Source organism: Typopeltis vanoorti, chromosome 11 (genome assembly GCF_054136105.1).
Source record: "Typopeltis vanoorti isolate ZY-2024b chromosome 11, IOZ_Tvanoo_1.0, whole genome shotgun sequence".
NCBI lineage: Eukaryota > Metazoa > Arthropoda > Arachnida > Uropygi > Thelyphonidae > Typopeltis > Typopeltis vanoorti.
In genome coordinates this window covers 39,052,024-39,078,795 of record NC_143559.1, presented here as the reverse complement: position 1 = coordinate 39,078,795, position 26,772 = coordinate 39,052,024, and the positions used below count along the sequence as shown (strand labels likewise).

The window sequence follows — 26,772 nt, the reverse complement described above, 5'->3', positions numbered from 1 at the left end:
TTTTTTTTTCAATTACTAGTTTTTTTAAAAAAAAAAACATCCAGAAACCAAATACTAGCAGTGATCAATTGTAACTGACAAGCCATATATCAAAATGTGGAACTAAACAACAGTTCAGAAGGTCATATCGTTTAACTCGGAGTTCTTATCTGAAATGCAGAACTCGGCATGGTGTGTCCATTGTATTTGTTATATTACCTGCTCTTCCTTTACTTTCTCCAAATTTTATTTTGCAACATGACATTGTTGCATTGACTTGTTCTTTACAAAGTACATATTCATAGTTTTACTTATAAATCATAAAATGTTTGGAAGGTTGCATTTATATTTTTTTTATTTTATTTTCAGAAATAGCTATTTTCTATGCTTATTTTTTTAGTGCAGCCTTCTCTGAAATATTTAATGTGCAAATTACTAAAAATAAAAATAACACTTGAGGAATAATGCAAAGAATGCTAGTATGAACTCTTTGGTTAATGGGGCCATTTTTGGGCATGTTATTTAAATTAAAAGTTAAAATCTATAATTATAATAACATTTCCTCAATAAAATTATCTGTGTCTTAAAAAAAAAAAAGAGGTTAGTTTGATTTTTTTTTGAATCAGTTTGACTTGATGGAAATGGAAAAAATTGTGGTTTGGATATTTAAGATTTCTTGGAAAGAATGTGGGAGGAGTAATGGAGACTCAGGAGTAAACAAAACTAAAAATAGTAGCATGCTTTTAATGAACCCTTTCTAGTTCATGTTGTAATAGGCTTCACAGTATGATAAGAACACAGATGGTTAAGAAAATAACTATTTATTAACTTAAAAGCTAATATTTCGCTGGTATTATATCCGCTTTCACTATGGTAAGTCGGGTCTGGCAGACCATGCTTTGGATACCCCTGCACACAGGATCAATTGGAAAGAAACAAAAGTAATGCACAGAAGCTTCTACAAGCAGAGAGGTTGTTCCTGGAATCAACAGCCTTGAAACATACTCCAAACCTTAACAAGTATGGCTGTATAAATCTACCAGATTTGGGAGACAGTCATCCTAAGACCAAATTAATATTTATTACTTTTATTTTTTAATTTATATTTTTTCAAACTTTCTAAGACTATCATTTGGACTACTATTTCAAAACTTGAAATTTTTTTTTTTTTTAAACCTAGATGGCGCCATACTAGGACTTTAGTCTTGTGTTGCACGCTGCAATCACTTATACTAGCCCCACTGTTACACCGGATTGTGGTTGTCTTCATTTGTAACAAACTTTGTGTTGTGTGCTCTGAAGATGCTGGATATAATACCAGCGAAATATTAGCTTTAAAGTTAATAAATAGTTATTTTCTTAACCATCTGTGTTCTTATCATACCGTGAAACCTATTACAACATGTCTGACGAACACATAACCCTTTCTAGTTCAATTTATTTTTTTATTTGAATTTTTTCTTGCTCTTTTATAAAGCAGACAGGGACACAAACGAAACCAACTAAAAGCCAATAATTGTAATTTGGCATTGGCTGCTGAATGAATGATATGCATTAATTCAGATTGTAAGCCAAAAAAAACTAATCCTAGCCATCATAAATAGCCCATTTGTTTGTTTACTTAAATCACTTGACATTGAAAATAATCAAAGGTCAATTTGTTTTATTACTAATGTTACAGCAATATAATGGTTGGTTTTTGTTTAAACTTCTGTATCAGATATTAGACATTACTATTTTTTCTGAAATGTCACAGATAAATGATGAATAATTTATTTATTACATTGATAATTTTATCATCCTTAGTATGATATACAAAAAATTGAATACACAACTATTCAAAATGGAAACATTCTAAAGCATTGTCCTTAGTCCTTATAAGGACTGGCTTAAAGGGGCAAAGCAAGAATGCTTTTTGTCTTCCCTGTTATCTGTAGAGGACAGTGTAGGGATAAGGTGTTATTGAGCTATTAAAGCTCTGATCATGGCAGGAGGGTAACAGCAATAGCTGAGCCTCAGTTAGAACTTCACTGTCTACAGCATTGCCATCCATTACCCTCCAAGGGTATTAATCACTGCATCTCACAGTCGATTAACTCGCTCCGATTCTCCTTAAAGCATTGTGAGGTGCAAGAAGTCAATTATAGCCTATCCATATTTGAGCTTCCGTGTCCTTAATCATAATAGTGTTTTGCAGTATAAACAACACCAGAGGAAAATAATTATTGAATGAACTTAATAAAATTGCTGGATTTCCAACCAGCATCTTCAGAGCACCAAGTACAAATGATGTAAATACACAGAACTTAAATTAGATAGTTAAAGAAAGAGTTCAAATTATAACTGCAAAGGAATTAATGCCCTAAAAAGTTCTCTGGCTGGAAAGTCAGGCCAAATGTGGTCTTAGAATAACAATCTCCCAGATTTTTGGTGACAGTACTCTACACTCCTCTTCTTCATTTGAGAAACCCTGTAGCACTCAAATAATTGGAAATTTCAAGATCCTCTGTAACTAATGATATCATAACTATTCTCTAATGAATGATGACAGCTTAGTGAATTTCAATGCTATTAAAACTCTTATTACCTACAGGAAAGATCTTACTTCACTTCTACTTGCTTTTGATAATAAATTCCAATATTTCAAGATCAGCTTTCTATTCTTAGGCTGGCTGTCACATCCTACTTATCCTGGCCCAAACATACTACATCAGTAGCCTCTGTTCTGATCAACTTCTAACACCTTGTCTCAAATCTGACTACCCTTGGAATATTGTTCTTTTATTCTTTTATAAAAATTCTTGATTATATACAGAAGAGGGAAATTTGCTTAACAGGCAACTCTCTCTCTCTTTCACACACACACACACACACACACACACACACACACACACACACACACACACACACACACACACACACACACACACACACACACACACACACACACACACACACACACAGATTCCCTTCAGTCACCATAACCCTGTTTACTATACCTTTTCCAGAGGTACTTTTATGGGCACTGCTCTGCCGAACTGGCCAGCTTCAAATATACCATACAAACTTCTTATCATCTTTATTCATTCCATCCACCCACCTCTGTTGTTTGTAACCATCTTCCCCCATACTGTTTTATCACAAGTACAATTCTTGACTCTTTAAGAAATATATCAACAGATTATTTCTTTTTTTTTTTCCTTACTTACCTAACCATGGCACTGTTGTGTTATAGATCTTGTAGCCTTTTATGTGTACGGTCATTATAAAAAAAATCTTGCTAGATTCCACCCTAAAATTAAATTCATTTGCATGAAACCACTTTTTTATGCACTCATTACTAGAAATTCTGCACAAAAAAAGTGCTTTGTGTTCCTTGGGCATCTTACAGACAGAACACAGCATCTGGGAAAAACCTTATCCACTAATGAATATAGTACAAAAACTATCAGAAATTATTTATAAATTCTAAGCTTTGCCTGGACATTAATTATTGTAGTCCAATTTCTTTACTTTGAGCCTTTGTAGATTAATTAGTAGAAACAGTGTCATTTGGTTGGAAAGATCTGGGTTCAGATTCTATTGTAGTATGAAAATTTTAGTAGGTTTCAACTAAAGTTGAGCTAGCCAGTCTGGTAAAAGGTTTCTCACAGAAACTCGAATTACTTATTCTGTATAAGATATTAAACAGCCAGAGATTATGTTATGTTATGTATACGATTTACAGACACATTCCAACTTTGCAAGGATTCAGCAGAGAATGACAAGTTGGCTGTATTCAATGTGATTATCCTTGCAATGCAGTATTTTAACTTTTCTGTTTGAATTGGAGATAATCATTAGTCTCTTACAGACATCACAGGTGCATGTTGATGTGTTAGGCTCAGTGGTGTTACAGCTAAGTAACTTGGGCTTTCTGTAAACCTAATTAACACTATAATAGGGTTATTCAATTTACCTAGGGAGGATGAGCTAATTTCTGCTAAATCATGGTTCTCTGGTTCTCATTTTTATGAGAAACAGATATCAATTCACCTTCATTTTACTTGTGATAGCATACTGATCTCTAGACAGATTAGATCCTTGTTAAGGACTCATGTTTACTGTTAACTTTTACTGGCTTAAGCATATCACATCAAGATTATACTTTCCACTCATTTAGCTATTGTCTGTACAAATCTCAAATTTGACATGTCAAATTCAAATTTTACAATGTACAAAAACTTCCCTAAAAATTCTTGATGAGGGCTGTCTGCATGATTGGTGAAATCTCTCATTTGACTTGCTTAATGCTATCTAAGAGATTTCTGTTTCAACTTTATTTCTTCAGACTCACCAAATTTCATTTGTTTGATCTTCTCTGGAACAGTGTTTTTAGCAACTACAATCTTCAGCTTTTCAAGAAAAATATCAGTCAGTTCTGCACTCTTGTGTATATGATTGATATTTAAAAAAAATAAAAATTTGCTGTATTTGCTTGCATGGGTTTTCTGAATGGCTTTATAATTTTGCAAAGGAAAGTTGTATAGCATTGTATAAATGACCAATTCTTGTATAATTTGATAAATGTACAATTCACATTGGAAAATATTATTTAAATATATTATCTAGTCCTTGATGAAATCTTCACGAGAGAAAATGCATTAAGTTTCAGTAAATACGTACTGTGTTTATGCTGGAATTAGTAATTTTTTAGATGAAATATTGTTTCAAGAGACTGAAAATGATAACACCAAGATAAATTTCATGTCTGAGGATTTTGATTTAATGAATAATAACAAGCTTCACGAGAGAGAGAGAGAGAGACACACACACACACACACACAGAGAAAAGAAGGATTTTATGGTCTATAGCAGATAGCTTTGATGTAGTGTTATAACCGTGGACTTTCTCCAGTATTTCTTGAATCTTCCATGCATTAAAAAAAGGGGGGAGGGTAAAAAAATGATCTTCCTGCCCTTCACAATCCTAAAATCTGTTGGTAATTTAAAATTATATAACAGTATTTTCATTTGTTTGTATATTTATGAATGTTAATTTGTATATTTATCAAAGATCCATATATACAGATTCACCTTGAAGACCTGAGCTTTGCAGATGCCCACTTCAACAGCCTTAGGAGAACCACAGAAATATTTGGACTAAAAATAAACTCCCAAAAAAACAAAGATATTAAAACATCAGATAGATGGGCACATCTATATAAATCAAAATGATCACCTTGAAGAAGTAGAGGATTTTGTATACCTTGGATCACACACGATTTCTTAATAAACATTAAAACAAGAAAACAGAAAGCACTGCAGTTCCACAGAAGTCTTAATAAAGTATGGAAGTTGAACCTCATCTCAAAGGAGATGAAGATTCGTCTTTACAAGTGCACCAGCCAGTCTATCTCTCTGTATGGCTCCCAGACCTGGAACATCTCAACAAAAGCAGCAACCAATATTATAAATAGCTTTGGAACTACTTGTCTAAGAAATATCCTTGATTACTCCTGGGAAGATACCATGTTCCCAACTCTACTATATTAGATGAAACCCAGCAAGATCCTTTAGTCAGCACTGTTCAAAGAAACCAAATAAAATGGCTCAGCCACTAACTCAGACATCCACCCTCTGTACCCTTTGGTCTGGTCCTCTACGTCCCTACAGATGGAAAAAGAAAAAGAGGCAGACCCCGAACTCCATATTGGAAATACATCAGCAATATTCCCCGTTTCCCCCCAACTCTCTTCATCAGAGATCTGTCAATTAGCATATGACAGAGAAGCCTGGTTTTCCTTCATGTCATAACAACCTCCAAGTCCTATCTTAGGTACACAGACTACTTATTTGTTGTGATTGGTTTCCCTATTTATAATTGTGAAATTATAAATAAATAAATAAATGATGATGATAATAACAGTATTTTCATTTGTTTGTATATTTATGAATGTTAATTTCCTGTCCTTTGGATTACTTACTTTTAACAATCTATTATTGCACGTTTTTGGTATATTTTTCATAAATATGTTATTCAACAGCTTAAGCTAACATTGCAATAAACATAAGCACTTTTGATTTACACAGCGGGTAGTATATTGTCTTTCCATGGTCAAATAAAATTTTAAATTCCATTTTCCTTATGCAGTAATTGCTTATAGTTTTTAGTTTTTCAGGATAATAAAAATGGAATGATATTCTCTAAGTAGTGTACTCATGTTTTTTTTTTATTAGTAATTAAGAAATTTATTAAAAAAATAATACTTTCATTTATCTAGGTGGGGAATTTCATTTCATTGATCACAGTGTGAAACTATCAAAATATGCTTCTAAATTATGGAAATCAGTACATGGGAGTGTGAGTATTGCTTTTACAATTGAAGATTGTAGTATATGCACTCATATATAATATTTGCACACTTAAATTTTTTATAATAATTTAGCTTTGTTTCTTTCCATTTTCTGTCATCATGAATAAGCCAGTGGTTTTCATATCCTAAAGTTTGAGGTGAAAAGCTTTCTTCAATCAAGTCAAAACATCTCTATAAGATTGTAGATTATAATGAACACAGAGATACTGTGTGCATTGTTAAAGCAAACAAAAAAAAAGTTATTTCATGCTTAACAAATTTAAAGAATGGGCATTTGTTTGCTGGAGAGATTCTACTTTCCCACTATTTTCTAAATAACTCTACTTATCTCCCTTGAATTAAGTGTATTAGCATATGAAACAATTTCGATAAATAGTTCAATGAATTTTTGTGATGCTCAATAACATAATTACGTGACTGATGTATACCATGACTAGAATGATCAGTGGTCATTAACATGAACAGACTGTTTTTGCAAACATTGAAGTTTTTTGTTTTGTTATTTTCATCATCCTTTTAAATTTATTTGCTTCAGACGTTTGTATGGCATACATGCAGTAGAGCTAGGCTGTGCAAGAAATTGTTCAGATTATACTTACTTTCTTACTTACTGTCCTCTTCCATCGGGGATGGGTTGAATCTTCCATGTTTCCACAACACCCTCCAGGAGTCTCGGTTTCTCGCATGGCTGGTGAGCTGTCTATAGGTTTGTAATCTGGAGTTGACCTTTATTGATGTTATCCATTTATTTCTTGGTCCCCCCCCTTTTTTTTTTTTTTTTTTTTCTCTCTTCTAATCTTGCATACAGAGTGAGGTTGGGTAGCCTGTCTGGTAGCATTCTCTCGACATGTCCATGCCATTGAAGTTATCTTCTTTTGATTTTTTCTATTGAGTCTGTATAAGTTTAAGTCTTGTATTGCAGTTTCATTTGTTTTATTTTCTGTCCATTTTGTTTTATTTATTTTTCTGAGACATTTCATCTCGAAAGCTCCTTTAGTATCTCTGTCTTCTTGAGTGTCCAAGTTTCTTAAGCATATAGCACAGTGAGTATTATAATTGCATTATATAATTTTATTTTTAGAGGTTTGGAAATTTTATTATTTTTCCAGATTTTACCTACCTTATTAAATGATGACCATGCAGTTGATATTCTATGTTTAATAGTGGTCATGGTATCTGTTATTACTGTTCCTAAATAGTTGAATTGTTTTACCTGTTCAATTGTTGATCCTTTCATGGAGAAGTTTACTTTTCTTCATTTTTTTTCCAATTACCAAGATTTTTGTTTTGTCTGTATTTATGGTCATACTGTATTCTTTAGTTTGGTTATTAGGTTCACTGTTTTTTCTTTTGTGTCTGCTATCATTACAATGTCATCTGCATATTTTATGTTATTAAGGTTATAACTATTTAGGTTGACCTCTTTTTCTCCTTCCAAGGCTTGTTAACCATTTCCTCTAGGTAGATGTTAAAAAGGTATTGGAAGATGGGACATCCTTGGGGCTACTCCTTTAATGATGTTTATTTTATCTGTTGTTATACTGTTATTGCTTCTGTGAGACTAATATTTTTCTAAGAAGTCTAGAGTATCTTCATCATTTTGTTTCTGTTTTAATATTCTTAATAAAGTTACTCTATTTATTGAATCAAATATCAAATGCCTGTTTAAAATATATAAAACTGTAATAGATATTTTTGTTATCTTCAGATTATACTAGGTTGAAATATGATAATACTAAGCCATTTTTATAAAGTGCATTTATTTTTATTTTTTTAAGAAATATATTTAGTTATTTTGGTACATCTTATGGCTTGATTACTTTCTTTTATAGATGTAAGAAGGTTTTTTTTTTTTTTAATCAGTTTTTGAGTTTATATTTCCATATTTGTGGTCCTTATGAGCTGGTTGATTTATTTTAGATCACACTAAAAAGCAGTAAATAAGCTACTATGAGTGAGGTGTATGTCTAAATTGTTTATCTCAGCCAATTTGTTTTGCATAGATAAAAAATTTCCAGATTTAAGAATTCTGATGCCTCAATTTGGTGCTGACTGAAGTCCCTGTAAGTTTTGTAATGTAATTAACGTTATAGCTCATAGCAAGCATGTTTTTTTTTTGAGATACTCCAGTCTCTAAAGTTGAATTAATTTTAAATAAAAAAAAATTATTATATAGACTAATTTCATTGCTTTTAATAATCTTCAAGCTTTTCTTTTTAAAATATAATTTCATATATTATAAGAAACTGAATGGTATAGTATATAGAAAAAGAACATCATATGTCATCTAAGCCAAAGTTTTTTTTTTATGAATATTTAAAAGAGATTTCCAGATTTAAAACTGAAATTTGAAATTAAGTGAGTTTTTGCTAAAGCACACAATGAATGCAAAACAGCCATTACAGCACATAAGATAGAGCTAACCTCATGGCAATACTCTTCTCTGAGGTTTTTTTTTTTTTTTTTTTTTTTTTTTTTTGCATAGACAACCAAGGCAAATTGCTTTCTGCTGTGAAAACAAGCACCATATATTTTAATGTGGTTCTTTGGCCAAAAGACATCAGAACAGTACAAAATAACTTGGACTTGGACACTAAACACTTGGATATCTGTCTGTCAACCATCCACTGATCCGAGTCAAGAGTTTATGTTCCAATCCCATATTCTGCAGTTTATGCAACAGCCTTTCATGTGGTATCCTATCAAATGCCTTAAAAATCCAATATTATCATAGTGTATCCATTCCCTTTATCCAACTCAGCCATAACATTGTTATAAAATATGAGCAATAAGTTTTAAAAGAGGTATACCGTGAGTAGACATATCGATACAAAATAAATAACGGCAAAAACTCACGTAGAAAGATTATTTAATAGTATAATTTTTGCCTGTGTGTCACAGGCATCTTCAATACATTAAGCTCAAAATGAAACACTAACTGACAATTCCAAAAAGCGCCACCTAAGTAGCTGGTGTAAGATAACTAAAAAGGTCAATAACTTTCCTAAAAAAAAAAAAAAAATTAATACAATAAAAAGTTGGAAAGATTAGCTGATTTGTAAAGTACTATCTCCCATAAAGGGGATAGACGTAAGCCGTCGGATCTGTTTAAGTTAGAAGAATGAAGTAGAGTTTCACATGTTACTTTATAAAGGCATTCCATGAGAAACTGACTTTTGTGAAGAACTCTTGTCTTTCTCCAATGAACTCTGTGTCTAGTGAAGATGGCATGTTCAGAAAGTCCAGACTTTTCAGGTTTAAAGTATTCAATATGAGATTGGTGTTCTTCTAGCCGAATAGAGGCAGATCTTCCCGTTTTGTCCGAAATAAGATAATCCACAAGAGCACGGAATCTGGTAGACACCTGGATGATTAAGATGTGGAAGCTTGTCCTTAGGAGAAGTGAGAAAGGTGGAGATTTTTCTAAATGGTCGAAAGGCAACAAAAATATTCAGTGGTTTTAAAACTTTTGCTATACGTTCACTGATGCCTTGTACATAAGGGATAGTAATGTGCGTTATTTCCTCTGTGTTTGAAGAGGAAGACATATTAAAACTACTCAAAGTTCTTTTAATGAAGCAATTCTTATAACCATTAGATAGAAAGGAAGAAGTTATATATTGTAGTTCTTCCTGTAAAAGATCGTCTGAAGAACAAAAGGAGTGAGCCCGATGAACCAGTGTTTTAATAGTTCCTGCCTTTTGACTGGGATGGTGATGAGATTCCGCATGGATATAATGGCCTGTATGAGTCTTCTTTCTATAAACTGAGAAATGTAGGTTACCATCTGGTTGGCGAATCTTAATCATCCAGGTGTCTACCATACCTGGTAGACACCTGGATGATTAAGATTCCGTGCTCTTGTGGATTATCTTATTTAGGACAAACGGGAAGATCTGTCTCTATTCGGCTAGAAGAACACCAATCTTATATCGAATACTTTAAACCTGAAAAGTCTGGACTTTCTGAACATGCCATCTTCACTAGACACAGAGTTCATTGGAGAAAGACGAGTTCTTCACAAAAGTCAGTTTCTCATGGAACGCCTTTATAAAGAAACATGTGAAACTCTGTTTCATTCTCCTAACTTAAACAGATCCGACTGCTTACTTCTATCCCCTTTATGGGAGATAGTACTTTACAAATCAGCTAATCTTTCCTAACTTTTTATTGTATTAATTTTTTTTTTTTTAGGAAAGTTATTGACCTTTTTAGTTATCTTACACCAGCTACTTAGGTGGCGCCTTTTGGAATTGTCAGTTAGTGTTTAATTTTGAGCTTAATGTACTGAAGATGCCTGTGACACACAGGCGAAAATTATACTATTAAATAATCTTTCTACGTGAGTTTTTTCCGTTATTTATTTTGTATTAAAATATGAGCAAATTGCTGAAATATGATCTTCCTTTAGTAAACTTATGCCGCTCCTCAGAGTATAGCTTGTTTGTCCACCCATTTCTGTATGCAAGTTCTTACCAACTTCTTTAAAATCTTCACTACCACACCAGAGAAAATGATAGGTCAGTATTTAAACACATCAGTTTTTACACCACCCTTGTACAATGGAACTATCATACATTCCTTCCATTCCTGTGTTACCATTCCTGAGCTGAGACTCATTATACAAACATGTGAATGGCTTAGCCAATTCAGTTGAACATTCCTATAGCAAACATGCTGATATTCCTTATGTTGGAGGTTTAATGGATTTTTTACAACACTCAAAAAGAATTAAAATAGAATTTAATACTTCCTATATTTCGTCCTAGTCACTAGGACATCTACGGGGATTACAAAAACAATTAATGTAACATGCACACAAAAACTTACAATACTAAGCCCAACCACGTGGGTGACACTAAAGTCCTATCTAGGTGGAGTGCCCTCTAAGGGCGGTAGTAGGTGGCCTGGAATGTAAGGTGGGACCTCTGGTGATGAGTGTTTCCCAAATCTTCGGAAGCTTAATGCAACCATATTTGTTAAGATTTGGTTGGTTTCTGAGAGCTGCTGCTGCCTCTAAGAAAAGTCTCTCTTTCTTGAATTTGCTGTGGTGGAGCATGGTGGTTTTCTTCCATGATACTCTGTGGGTGGTGTCCAAAACATGGTCAGCCAAGCCTGAATGGCCATAGTTGTGTTTAACGATGTACGACTTGTGTTCCTCCAGGCGGATGGATGCTGATCTGCCTGTCTGTCCAAAGTACGCAAGCTTACAGGAACAGGGTTCTTTGTAAACTCCAGGCAGAGAGAGAGGAGGGAGCTGATCTTTCGTAGAATGGATAAGGGTAGCAAGTTTGCAGTAGGGCTTATATGCTGTGTGTAGGTTATACTTTTTTAGTATCTTGGCTATTTTTTCCGAAGTGCCACGGATGTAGGATATGGTGATGGCATTTTTAAAATCTTGTTGACGAGAGGGACAGGGAATGGGGGAGGAATTGATTATTTTTTTGATACTGTGTTCGCTGTAGCCATTGGAGAGGAAAGTTCTGTGTATGTGGTTAAGCTCATTAGTGAGGGCAGTTCCACTGGAACAAAGATTGTGGGCTCTCTTGGTAAGGGTTTTAATGATGCCATATTGTTGTGAGGGGTGGTGGTGGGAGAGTTTGTGAATGTATCTGCCTGTGTGTGTGTGGGTTTTCTGTATACAGTGAAGGCAAGTGTATCATTAGGCAGGTGCGTGACTAAGGTGTCTAGGAAGGGTAAACAATTGTTCTTTTCCTTTTCCATAGTAAACTGGATTCTTGGATGTAGGCTATTGAGATGACCGAGGAAGGAGTCTAACGTGTCTGGGCCATGAGGCCAAATAGAGAACACATCATCTACATATCTTAGCCAGATAGAAGGTTTGAGTGGGGCTGAGTCTATGGCTCGTTTTTCGAAATCTTCCATATAGAAATTGGCAGGGGGGGGGTGAGAAGGGGAACCCATGGCGGTTCCCTCTATCTGCTTGTAGATTTTTTTATTCCAAGAGAAATACCCAGAGTTGATGGCAAAGGAAATGATCCCCGTAGATGTCTTAGTGACTAGGACGAAATATAGGAAGTATTAAATTCTATTTTAATTCTTTTTGAGTGTTGTAAAAAATCCATTAAACCTCCAACATAATGTCCTCACAGCACTTAAGCCTCTACACAAGAATGCTGATATTCCATCTCTCTCTATTGACAAATTCTGTTCCAGGTTACGCAATAACTCTTTATCCTCACTTTTATGCATCCCTAGCTCTTCATCCAATGTAGCAGTAGCACTGTGTTATATACACATGATTGATATATCTTAGCACAGTGAGCACTCATTAATTGAACAATCTCATTAGTTTCTGACACTAGAGTACCATCTGCATTCAATAAAGTTATTCTTCCACATTTATTCTTTCTTTAGCTTGAATAGCCAGTTTCTTTTCATACTCTGATTTGCTTTTCTGACCTGAACTTTATATATTTCATAACTCCTCTCACTTTTATTCTCAAGATATTCTTTCCACATCATCTTTTTCTTGTGGAATCTCTTACTTAATAAAGGTTTTACATCCATTTTACTCCCAACCTATTTATTCTTTGAACAAACACTAGGGATACATACATTCAGATGCCACCTCATTTAAACACTTTTTTTGAAAGATTCCCATGTATTGCTGACATTTTTCCCATTCAGTAACTGATACCATGGGACCAAAGATAGTATTCTCCTAAGTTAATCATAATTTCCAGCTTTGTAGTTCAGCATGTAGCTGATTCTAATGGGAACATCAGTATCTATTTATACTTCCCAAGAAATCATAGAATGATCCCTGTCACCAACTGGTGGTAAATTTGCCATATTCTTAACAGAGACCACTTCTGATGCTATGAACAAATGTAACACTCTTTGACCTTGAGTTCCTTCTTTCATTCCTAAAAATAGTATACCATTACAATTGATACCAGTTACCATATCTGAGTCTGGTAGCCAGGTTTCACTAATGCCAACAATCTTGGACCACATCATATTCAATAAAGCAAAACTCAACCCCTTTGTTTCTGATGTTCCCGGCATTTGTGTACAGACATAATGAATTACCACTTGGCCTATTTTTATAATTAGATATGCAGTTTATTTGGCCTTGTTGTAGAACTTTCTCTTTTCCCCTCCCCAGACATACTCAAAAGATCCAAACCCAAGGCATATATTTCCACTCCTTTGCCAGATGCATAACCATGTTCAAAGCCATTCATATCTTTTAATGGCTTTGAATATTTGCATACCATAGCTGAACTTACCATTTTCCCGTTTCTTCCTTGATGATTTAGTTTCCATGATTCTCTGCATTAATTAGGTCTCATACCAATGAGTAATTTTTCCCGGCTCCTGATGCCAAATAAATTCAAGTGCAGGCTATCCCCTCTTATACAAGCATGTAGTTTTCTGTTATCAAGATGCTTTCCAGACAATTCAGCTGATAAAATGATCCTTCCCTGACTTAATTCTATCATGGGAAAATGCTCATTTTTAAAATAATCAAAATCATATTTTCAAATAATCTGTTATTGATATCCTGCCTTGTATAACTATTCCTACACTGAATATGGCTTCTTTGTTTCAAGCTGAAATATTTGTAAATAAAGTATTATTTAACATTCTTTTGTTTGCATGTTAAAATGTTCATTAATATGGCACAAGTGTACTCTAAAAAATCATTCCTCCAATTTCTGTGGAGCTTGTTAAAGCACAAGCAGTAGCCTCAAACTCACTGCGACATCAGACATTGTATTGCCATCATTGTGTATCTACCCTAAATGGACTTAAGTCATCTGATATCATTAGTAGTATTCCATCATGTCTTTACAGTTCAACTCCAAATGCAAATAGTTGATACACACCTTATTTTCTATTTCATTGGCCACTATCTTCTTGAAAACAGTGTTCATTATAAAGTATACTCCAACCTCCAACTTTTCCAGAAAAATGTCAAAAGATTTCTTTCCCAACAGTGCTATGGGTTCTTTTACCTCTCATGTGGGAATGAGTATTTTAAAAAAATAATGATAATAATAATAAAAAAAATTGTTGACATTGTTAGCATCCAAGAATGTCTTAGCAGAGCTAATCTCAGGTGATATGGTCACTTAAACAGAATGGGAGAGGAAAGATTAGCAAAACAAGTGTTCTCTGCCAGGTTGTTAGGAAAAAGACCAAGATACAGTAAAAAGTGTCTTAGAAGACAGAAATATAAGATCTGATAATGTTGGAGTCTTGACAGGTAATAGATTGATTTGGAGGAAAAATTGTAGATAGGAAGTTAGTAATGATGTAAATTTTTCATGTAGTACTATCATATCCTATACATCCCTTGAGGGTACATGTCAGGAATTTGATGATGATAATAAAAATTGATCCTCCATAGCTCAGTTAGTTTCCTTGAATGTGTCCTTTGACGATCACTTTTGGTTGAAAATACTTAGGTTGTAATGCCATTTGGGATTGCATAGAATATTTATCAGGGCTTTTCTTCCTGGAAGTTTTTTTTTTTTTTTTTTTTTTTTGTGAGAGACAGGCAAACCAAATTAAAGACCACTGGTAATATTGATATCCATAATGCACACACTGATAATATTGATGTCCATAATGCACATAGTACATTGAACCTAACATGCAAGTGAAAATGGAAGACAACTTCTAAATACATAAGATCCAATAAATAGTGGAATATGTTTGATTTTAGTTAAGTGTATTAAAACCACTGATATGATTTGCAAAGAAAAGGCTTTTATGCAAAATCTGAAAGAATGCTAGATGAAACTACTGCTGTTCCTCTGCTAGCATAAGTAGTTTAATCTTTTGGTTCATATGACATTTATTTTAATGTCATATCTTATGTTAGGGAGAAGCAACCACCCCGCCTCTGATATTGGAGGGTTGAAAATTAAAATTAAATGAAAAATTTTAAAAAAAAATACAAAAAATCCTTAGCCTCCCATGGTTACTAATGTACTTTAGGTTTACAACTTTTGTGGGTATGAGTCACATTAAAAAAAATTAAAAATTCTCTATGCACTTATTGAAAACTTATCCTAATGGCAGACATCTGGCATATAAATATGCACTTCTCAATTGCTTGTATTCTGTACATGTGCATGCATTCTTACACATGCACACACAAAATAAGACGAATGTCTCCTTGCTAATACATATTTGTATATTTAAAATTTGGTTTTTACATTTAGTAAGAGTGAAATTTGTTAGCATTTTTAAATTGTTAAATCAGATTATTTTAAATTAAATTAATTAGATTAAATTATTAAATATTAGCATTATTAAATCAGAAATGTGTTCATATATAATTAAACAGTACTAGGAAATCTCACTACGCATACGTGTAGGGACCAATGAAATAGTTTTTCATAGTAAATTTTCTTTAGTGTGAGATTTCATGTTATGGAGGTTTAATTCAAACTTTTCTGTAGTTTGTGATAGGAAATTCATTCACTAAGTACTCTTTGTTATAATGAAAAATGACTGTATTTGTTACTAATAGTTTAATAATGATCCTTAATTTTATTTAATGTTTCTAGGGTGGGAGTAATACCACTGGTTCTTTGCTACACCTTTTCTTTAGAGTCCAGTTCTATGTTGACTGCCATCTTCTGCTCAGGTATTCACTTAGATTGCATTAAACTTTTTTTTCTTAAATTTTCATTTTATATTTCATATAAACATGATTTTTTAATTTTATATTATTTGCAAATTTAGATTCTATTTTTTATTGGATTTTTTAATATTTTATATGAAATTTTTAAATTATTTTTATCAGAAACTGATAAAACTTAGCTTATTTACTGGAGATTAAGCATGGGAATTCATGGTGACTTGTTCATCACTGGATTCTGTTACATTTAGAATATTGACATACAGTACCAAACTTGTTCCTTGAAAAAAATAATATAAAACTTAGTACATGCCAAAGAACAAGGAGGAGGGAGGGGAATAAAAGTATTCAGAAATTAAGAGCACAGAAGAAAAATGCAGACATTAGTCACCACATAAATTGATGTTATACATCTTTATCCAAGTGTAAGCAAACAATGTATCTAGAAAAAACTTTCTACAGTTATCTCAAATCAAGAGTATTTTAATAATAAGAGTTTCATCTAACCTTTTTGCTATTATGGGAAATATGACTTCTGCATTGCTTCAAGCTTAGTATCTCTTCTGGGTCTGACTTCCACTGATGAGACCTCAATAAAGGTCAAAACCTGTCTGGATAATAGCCCTTCCCAAAATGCATAGTGTCATACATGTCTGAAAGGATATGTGCTCTGTATTATGGGACACTAAGGCAGTTAATGTGAAATCATTAGCCTCTATATACAAGTAGCCTAGTTGTGCAGATATTTTACATACTATACAGCAAACTGCGATGTCAGTATAGTATTGGTTTAGTTGTTTTTTTTCTTTGTTTCTTTGTTCAATAATTTCTAGATTGTAACTGAAAATAAATAAACCATCATGTATTATATTTGCAATGTTTTTTTTATTTATTTTTTTTTTTTTAGCACATACCAGTAATGAATGTATCTCTCAGATACACGCGACCTATGCTGCAATTTTTTCGACCACAACCTCCACAGGGTTAAAGAATTAAACAAGAGTATAATTTCTTGATAAGTTTAATATAATTTATAACAAAGTGAAGAAATTTTCTATAGTTATACACAGCTAAACAATTAAAGTAGAACTAGGTTGATCATGTAGATGAGGATATCGTAAAATTAGTAATGGAGAAAGTTAGGCTAGGAGTTGGTTAGCAGTGGATGTAACACTCATACCACTATATTGGTAATTTAAATATTTGAATCATATCCATATAGTTAAAATCCTGCTATACTTGAATTATTATTTTTCTTTTAGTATTGCCTGAAATAGTTTTGCAGGTAACCAATCCAGTTTTGTTACATTGCAACATTATAGTTTGAGGTCTGGCAATGATACTATTATTACTAAGTGAATTATTTCTTGGTATATACAGTGACTCAGAATTGGTTTATATTTTTTAAACACACACTCTGGAATGCATGTAGCTAGAAATGAATCCTGCCAAGTGCATGGATGTTCGTAATTGTTCTGCTAACCGTTTACCATATGTACTGCAGTAACCTGCATCCTGGTTGTGCAATATGACCTTTGATGTCTTTGCACCATAAAAATTAAATAATAATAAAAAAAATCTATCACTCATCTTATGAATGCATTAATATGCATTAATAATGTACTTGTGTTTTTGATATATTTAAGGTTTGAAAGGATTTGTATTATCTAGTACTGTTCTTCAGAGGAAAATTAATAAAGAAATTATAAAGCCCTTATCCAAAATTTACTGAAAAGTTGTCTAAAAATTAATTTTCTTCACTTTTTTTAACCTGGATTTTCTGCACTTGGTGAGGAAAAAATGCAGATAAAAAGTGAATGAGATGAAAATGGAGGAATTATGTTAGAGGAGTGAACAAGGGAAGAGTATTATCATCAAAGTATTTCTATAATGGACATTGTGAGAAGCCTTCAGCGTGGTATCATGGTAATGGAATGCAGCAGAGATAGGGATTACTGCTGGTTTCCTCATAGGAAGAGTAAGAAAATACAATAATAAGTAATGTCTCATTGGAAAACATAATCTATTATATGAGCCCTGTTTTTATTTTTCATAATAGCTGCATTACAGAAACAAAAATATGACCATGGTCACTGCTTAATTATCATATTTGTCTTCTGAGGTTTAGAAGCAAGGTTTTTTGTCAGAACAATTTTTTTTGTTATCTGAAGAGCTTTTTTAGGGGCTAGATGGGCTAAGGAGAAACTGTATTGCTGAGAGTTTCTTAAGTCTATGAATTCTGATAGTGGTTCTGCACTTATTCTTATACATAGTAAAAGAGCATGTTCATTTGATTGGTTGCTGGTAGCCATCACTGTAGAACATGCAGGAGACTTGTTACTCCCTCACTTACTGTTCGTTATACCAAATAAGCAACAGGGTGGGGGACAATAGAAATGTATATTTATAGTTACATTTTGTGGATAATGCAGCTAAAAGTGAAAATCTACTTTGACTTTTTTTTTGATAATTCCTTTTATTTTAAAATTTTGACTTTTTTAAAATTAGTATGCTGTTACATAATTGTATTTATATTTAATTAGTGACAGAATTGCCAGGCACCATTATTATCTTCAGTTGAGAGAAAATGTTGCAAATTATTGCTTACCTCTTAGTGAAGAGCGGGCTTTCCAACTGGCTGCCTATGCATTACAAGCTGATCTTGGAAATTACAATGCAGAAAAGCATAATGAAAAGTATTTTGAAATACCAAAATACTTTCCTTCATGGGTAAGTGACCTTTTTTCTCTTGAGATTATTAATTTGCTAATTTAAATAACGAACATATATGAATTAATATTATTGATGTTTCAATAACAAAAAAAATGTTATGTGAAAGAATTTAATTTTATTAATGATGAACATTTTATAAAATGTGCCTTAGAAGGCAGTATTGTCTCCACACATTTTTTGTCAGATAGTCACGTGATCACTTGTCGATACTTGCATTCTGGTATTATTATTGTTTTATTTATTATTTTATTTTAACATGACTCTCACGAAAGGTTGTAAGCCTATAGTATTGCTATGAGCAGGCTTAATATTTTTTCTATTCTTATTAATTATATATATTTTTTATTTTTTTACACAGTCTGTAAACCCTGCTCTAGAGACCAAACATAGAACTTTTTCAAGAAACTTCAGACCTCCCATAAGCAAGACAGTGGTTTTACATTGGTACTGATTTTCATTTACCACCTAAAGACAATCATGCCATCACTGTCTCTATTGTAGGATTCAAACCCATAGCCTGTCAGAAAGTGTGTATACTAACTACTGAGCCAACCATGTCAGCATTAAAACATTGCAATAAAACCTTAATTTCAGGTGCACTGAATCTTATTTCTTACATTTTGCATTACATATATAAGTTGTACATACTGCCTGTCAGTCATGATATCTAAGCATGCATTAAACTGCAGTTGACTCTTGCTATAGCAAACACTGTGTGAATAAGCTCACTCTTTACATCAGAATGAAAAGTCCTGACCTAAGAGACAGTGTTGTTGTAAAGAAAATTCACTATTCAAATAGACATTTTTGCTGGAATGAAAAGAATATACTTTATGGGGGGGGGGGGGGAATAGACAAAAATTATTCTTGATTTTGGCCATATTTTATCATGCTTAAGTTTGCTTGTAAAGTAGCTTCATGATTTGTTTATTATGCTTTGATAAAATATGATGAAAGCAAGAACATAAGTTTTCTTCTTCCTCTTAAGCCTTTTGGAGAGTCCCAATAGAAAATGTGCTAAACTGAAAAGTCCTGACTTAAGTTTTATAAGGACAATGTTTTTACAAAAAAAAAAATTCACTATACAAATCATCTACTATAACAAACTATTAAGATTAACAGTCTGTTACAGCTAAGTAACTTGGTTGCCACTTGGTCTGTCATGTGGGATGAATAACCAGGAAGAAAAAATAAAACTCTGTACAAGAACTAGCTAACTCACTTTCAGTTGTGGGGATAGAAAAAAATCTTTACATTCTAAATGGGGCTTGAACATATCTTTCGGAATAATTCATGGTATTTTGCAACTCGAGTTAGCTGAATTCCTTATTATTTCTTCATTGATATTCAATCGTCTTGTAAAAATGATTTTTCACAAGTTTTTATGGTAGAAATGTTTGTCGTGTGAAAAAGAGAGGTTCAGATTCCCCACAACAGGATTCAGTGCTTCATATTTTATACTGTGAATTCTCACTATAATGAACATTGCTATAACTCATTCACTTGCTGAAAATTCCCAATTGTTATCCTATAGTAGCATCAGTGCTAGTGATAGTATAATTGCATAACTGATATAGTTATGTGCTTCATGAGCAGACAACTTTCAGATACATTTGTGTGTGCTTTCACCACTGAAAGTGCACACAAATAATTTCAGATACTTTTTCACATGCTTGAATGTACTCAGAAACATGCAAGTTCAGCTGTAAATATAATGGTAAAGATATCTATATATTTACAGATCAAAATATGATGTACTGAATCCTGTTTGTGGAGAAACTGAAGCTCTCTTTTGAAAACTTGCGAGAAATCATTTTTGCAGTAATTTTTACAAGATGGTCGCATAAGCTCAGAGGGGATTCCTCAGAGAATTTTAATATATCAATGAAGAACTAATAAGGAATTCAGCTAACTTGAGTTGTGAAATACCATGAATTATTCTGAAAGACATGTTCAAATCCTGTTTCTAGAAGAAAGGTGAAATTTCCAGTACATCTACCTATAGAGGCTATAGCCTGGTGACTAAAATAGAAATGTATTCTGGTAGTCAAAAATTACCTGAATAGTGTTGGAAAATAAACACTGGTCTCATACCAGTTCTAATGCTTAAGGTGCTGGTCCATAGGAGCAGTTTTAAATATGAACACCTTTTCAAAGAAAGTTGCAAAACCCTTTTACATCAGCCAAATTGCTGAATCAGAACGATTGTCTGTCTCTCTCTCCCCCTCCCCACAAAGTTTGATTCTCATTTTATGTAAACATCAAAACTAGTTTTAATATTATTTATTAATGTATTAATTTCTAGCACAAGAAGCAGAGTGAACCTATTAATTAATGTTCTTTTGTTTGTAGGCTTAAATCTAAAGTTTGTTTTTGATATATTTCTTTTTATTTGTTCACTGTTGCTTGTTGTCTTGGGATTAATGGACAGGAATATCACCATTGGCACACTGAGCTCATAGCAGATAAGAAATGTGACTACTTTTTTTATTGTCCCTAAGAGATGTCTAAAAATTCTTGACTTAGTGCAAACTAGAGTAGCTTGATCATCTCTCACAGATGTTTATTTTAATTAATGCTGCACCTCCTTTCTACAAGTTTCCATAACTGATGCTCATCAGAATTGGCATCTAATAATTCCTCTATTCTCCTATATTAAGACCATTTCCTCATTGTTGAAACCATACGAGGTGGGTCTGGAAAGTTCTGATAAACACCTAGAACAAAATTAATTAATTTTATGTCTTTTATATATATATTCTTGTGGTTATATCAATTGCCTTAATATCATTTTTGTTCTAGGTGTTTATCAGAACTTCCCAGACCCCATGATGAACAGATTTTTATTTCTCTCTTTGATTCTGGTGTTAGTGATCAGTTACTCTCTGGGATAGCAAATATAGTTTTGAGAAATATTTATAGTTCACCATTATTTAGTATTTTCTGTATACATCTGATGTAACTTAATCTTTATTGTTATTTTATTGAGAATGGAAGTTTTAGTCACTAAAAATTGTTTATTTTGCAGATTGCAGAAAAAATAGGGGAAGATTATATTATTCAGCATGCTCCAGCAATGCATAGAGATCTTGTTGGAATTACACGTGGTGAAGCACAGGTGCTATTTATTAAAGAATCTTCGGATTCAAGAGGAGCAGCTCACAACTTGCATCTTTATAAATTATATAGGAAAAAATCCAAGATTCAGTCAGTTGTTTGGCTTGGCATTTGTTTCAAAGGAATTGAAATATTTGAGGTATTTGAAACTGAAATGAAAGAATTAATAAAATGAAATTATTTAATGATTAGTATAGAATTTACTTGATAATATAGTGTTACTGCATTATATTATCCAGTAGTATATTCATGCTGTCACAGATACATTCAAATTTTGTCAGGTCTTTCTTATTGATGAGGCAGACAGCTCATCCTTTCTTAGCATCTTTAGAGGCATCAGCATTCCATCACCATAAATGCCAGTATCTAGATGAAGAGGGCTTTTGAACTTATGGACACCTCAGACTAAAGTGAATCATTTCTTATTTTAATAGATTATTTGCTCATTTCTATGTCTATAAAATGCTGAATGTGAATTTCTGTAATATATGTACCATAATAAAAAGTGTTTACTTCTTTTTATTGTGATAGATCTACTTAACATTTTTATGGTGATTACAGGAAAGCTAAATAAAAAAAAAAAAAGGGGGGGGGGCGATCTTTTTTGGCAGTGTTAAGCTCTAAAGCTGAAGATATGAAGCTTGCTTGCCTCTCTGGCATCCAGGCTGACCACTTTGACTGAACTCTTTTTTTTTTTTTTTTTATTATCAGTCAAAACCACCCATGAGACATTGTAAAACTTCACCAGTGCTTTGTGTGTTTAAGGAGAAAGAAGTATGCCTCTTAACTTTCTAAAGGCTGAAGATTGTAGTAGTGATGTCGATTGTAGCAGTAAAATGGCATGTGAAAGACTGTTCTGAAGAACAGAGGTAAGATAGAATGAAAGAGGCATAACAAAAGTTGGTTTGGTAGATTTGAAGCCAGACAGTGAATATATGTTAAGTCACAGCTGTTTTGTGTTTTTTGCACTCAAAAAACACAAAACAGGCAGTTGAGCAGAACAATGCCTGTGAGATTACCTATAGAAAAGGCATATGTCAGAAGCAGAATGCCAAGGAGAAAGTGATTGGAGTGAATCCGAGACAGAGAGGAGTCATCTATTAACTGAAACATTCTCTTCTACACAGCATCGGGAAATTTTTGGTGCACCACTAGATGTGAGAACAATATTTAAGGTTGGATGAATTTGAAATTTATATAGCTTTACTAGTTGATGTACATATCCCAGGAAAGGCTAGAATAGTAACTCAATCCCAGAAGAGATACACTTATTTGGAAATCTGGGTATCATCAAAAGTAAGAACAAGTGAAATGAGATTTAAAGAAGTTACTATTATGATACCATTGAAACTCACAAGATTCTCTTCACTTCTTCACTTATAATTCAATTTAATGAATAAATATAGCACAGAGAAATAATTAAAAAGGTTTACTTGTTATATATCTTGCTCTGTGCATGCACACATATGTGTGTTATTACAATTTTAATATAGTATTCCTGAAGTTGTCTCTGTGACAAAGATGGTATATTGGAACAATTAAACCTATTTAATTATTTCTCTGTACTGTATTTATTTCATCGATTTTAATTATGAGAGAAAGCCAACACCTAAGCCTAAATACTTGTTTACTTCACTTCACTAGAGTATGATAAGGAGATCAGCAAAAAAAAAAAAAAAGTATTGGTTATAGAAATTCTTGAACTTCAGAATATTTAAGCTTGGACAAGATTTGTCAAAGAGGTGAATGAAGTGTGCCATCATCAGCAGTAAGAATTATGAATAATGGCTTTTGGTTAGTGGAATGTTATTTATATTTAGGAGAAATTGCACAGATAACAATATAGAGTCTGGCATTGGTGGAGAAATCTCATTTAGGGAAATTTTTGGTACATGACTCTAGATGTGAGAACAGTATTTTAAGATTGGATGGATTTGGAATTTATATAGCTTTACTAGTTGGTGTGCATATCCCAGGAAAGGCTAGAATTGTAAGTCAGTCCCACTTGGGACTGACTTCCTTTTAATGTATATGCATTATAGTATATATACTACAGAAATTCACATTCAGCATTTTATGGACATAGAAATGAGCAAATCATTTATTAAAATAAATGATTCATTTAATCTGAATAATTTCTTATTGTGCTATATTTATTCCATTAAAATTTTTTCCAAGTAGTCATATAATTTGGTTACTTTAGGATAGGACTTTAGAGTCACCTATGTATTTCAATAAGTATTGTGTTTTTGTGTGTGCTACAAGTTTTATTTGTACTCATTGAAGATGTCTTCAGTGACAGACAAAATACTGGAAGCATTAAAATTATTTTTAATATTTTCCTAGTGCTGTCAGTACTCCATTAAACTTCCCACATGGTGTCCTCCCAGCACTTAAGCTTAACACACGGATTCAGCATGTAACATTTTCTGAATGGAACATTCATACTCACTTCCCAAGTGAGTACCACATGATCACTGTCACCAACTGGAGGTATAATAGTTGCATCTTTAATTGAAATTATCTCTAACACTATATATTAGCTACTTTAGACAGTTTTATTGTTTATGAATATATCTGTGGGAGAATCAATAGATATCCTTGCAGACCTTTCCTCCCGACATTACACTTCTCTTCCATCACTGCCTCCATTCCTCATTCTTTACTTGTAGAGGGAGATTTTATTACCAAAAGTAATTTGCTAATAAAATTGCTAATTTCTGAATGAAAAATTTGAGGAAGAAGCTATAGCCCAGATGATCCTAAAACTTTTAACACTTGTCTGTGAAGATATGTTGATGATATTTTTATTATATAGAAGCACACCCAGAAAGACCTTGAAGATTTTGTACAATTCCTTGAATAATCATGTTCCAAAATTCACATTGGAAATAAAAAAAGCATGGCGAATTCCTAAATATTATCGTTAACAAAAAGAATGTTGCAGGATTAACATTAGAAGTTTACAGAGAACAAACTCATACATATGTTTACATGCAAGCTCTTTCCATTGCCCTCAACAAAAATTAGTTATCATTAAGACCTTAAAAAATAGACCTTTAAATATACTCAAGAATCTTCAAATCCTATTTGGTCAGTTCCTCCAAAATGGCTATCAAAGAAACTACTAGAGAAGGTGTTATTTTCCAATGAACCATCCTATGTTAACCCGGAAATCAATTACCAAGGCTGTCTCCTTACCATATGTTGGGCTATAATAGCCCAATTATTAAAATCAATGTTAGAATGGCCTTTGGACTAGTTTACACCTTACAAAGTTTCCTACCTTTCCCTAAAGATAACAGTCTGTTCTATATTTATCCTGGTTCAAACTGGAAGTTTAAAAATCCATAAAAAAGAACATATAGGTAATCTTGAAATAAGAAGCGTATTCATATCACCCATACTCACAGAACATCGCACAGTAACGTGACAAGTTTCCTCCATGCATGAAAAGTGTAAAAAAGGGATTTTACAGTAAAACCTCTTTTTTACACTTTTCAGGGTACTGATGGAAAAAAGTGTAAATAGCAGGAAATGTAAAAAAAAACATTTAAAAAAGGCTAAAAGATGACTTACTGCTAGTATGTGAGTACTTACTCGATTACAAAATTTAATAACTGAAAATAAATGAATTTACAATTACTTACATTTATCTGTTTAAAAAAATCTTTAATTGTTGATTGTTGTTTTTTTTTGACATAGTGCCAGATTGCTTTGCATTGAGTTCAATGCTTGACCTGTTTTTTACTATCGTGTTCAAAGTGGACACGGAGAGTCAAAGATCTTTTGCTAAATGCACAATCTACGCATGGCATGCCAATCTACACGTCGCAAAATTGCCATCTTTTCTTCTACCGAAATATATTTTCTGTCTTTTTTCTCCATGTTACTAACATGGATCATCCACCACCGCAACTTGAAAGCAACTTTCACATGCTAAATTACGTAGCAGAAATTCTGCAATATCAATTCGTACTGTGATTGAAAAATCACAGTACCGCTTATCACTACATTACTGCTGCAAGTGTGCAGGTCACCATGATGGCGGAAACGAAACTACAGCCGAAAGCAACACCATCTGGGAACAGAAATGCACAGATTTCTGCAGAAATCGATTAGAAAATCAGTATTGCCACTCGAGAAAAAAACGCATTTTATTTGCGTTTTTTTCTCGAGAATAACGTCCACATCAAGTTGTTAATGGTGGGAAAACAATATATCGTAAGAATAGGCCTTAAGACGGGACCAGTGGAAAATGACGTAAATGGAAGGAGAATGTAAATTGCGGGAATGTAAAAACGAGGTTTTACTCTATATACTTTCATCAGATTGTTCAAGAGTTTTTAAAGGTCATTTGCTCACATGGCACACTAAATAGAAACCAAGGCCTTGATATTGGAGGTCATTAATTAGTGTATATAATATTTGCGAATGCTCTTATGCCAGCAATCACGTACAGAGTTTGCACAACAATGTGCAGACTGCACAAGATGCGCCTAATGGTATATATAATTATACTATCAATCTAGTATTTTTCAGTTTATAGAAATAATAGCTGTTGGAAATGTTTGAGTTTTTGTGTGTGAGTATGTGTGTTAAATATCTTGCTAAAGATAGCAAAACAGGCCAGATTAACATTGTTTTAAAATTTTTAAAAATTTGGTAACATTGGTTACCAGATTTTTACTGCTTTGGCATGAGTAGACCAAAGTCACGGTGTGGTGCTCAGTGATTTTGTAGAATGTAGATGAAGGTATTCATTCCAGCAAGCATAATATCAATTATTTGATCACATTGTTAATCATTTCATAGACTGCAATAAAAGAAATCAGAGAGGCCATCCCTAGCAGCATTATTAAGCCAGAGTTATGGTTTGAGGAGAACTGTTTAAGAAAACAGTTCTGGAGATCTGCAGAATTAATGAGAGAAACATATGAATTGCTATTTTTAACAATGGTAAGG

At 33.0% G+C, this 26,772-nt stretch overlaps 1 protein-coding gene across 9 annotated transcripts in view; it reads left to right on the top strand.

Annotated features, from left to right (window-relative positions):
* ex (FERM domain containing expanded) overlaps positions 1 to 26,772 on the top strand; it is a 268,471-nt gene that overhangs the window by 201,247 nt on the left and 40,452 nt on the right. For all 9 annotated transcript variants that reach the window (XM_090400073.1, XM_090400077.1, XM_090400074.1 and 6 more), the window contains 4 exons: positions 6,243 to 6,322; positions 15,884 to 15,963; positions 18,501 to 18,687; positions 21,719 to 21,946. In XM_090400073.1, the coding sequence (XP_090256199.1) occupies positions 6,243 to 6,322; positions 15,884 to 15,963; positions 18,501 to 18,687; positions 21,719 to 21,946 (575 nt within the window). The remainder of the gene's footprint in view (positions 1 to 6,242; positions 6,323 to 15,883; positions 15,964 to 18,500; positions 18,688 to 21,718; positions 21,947 to 26,772) is intronic.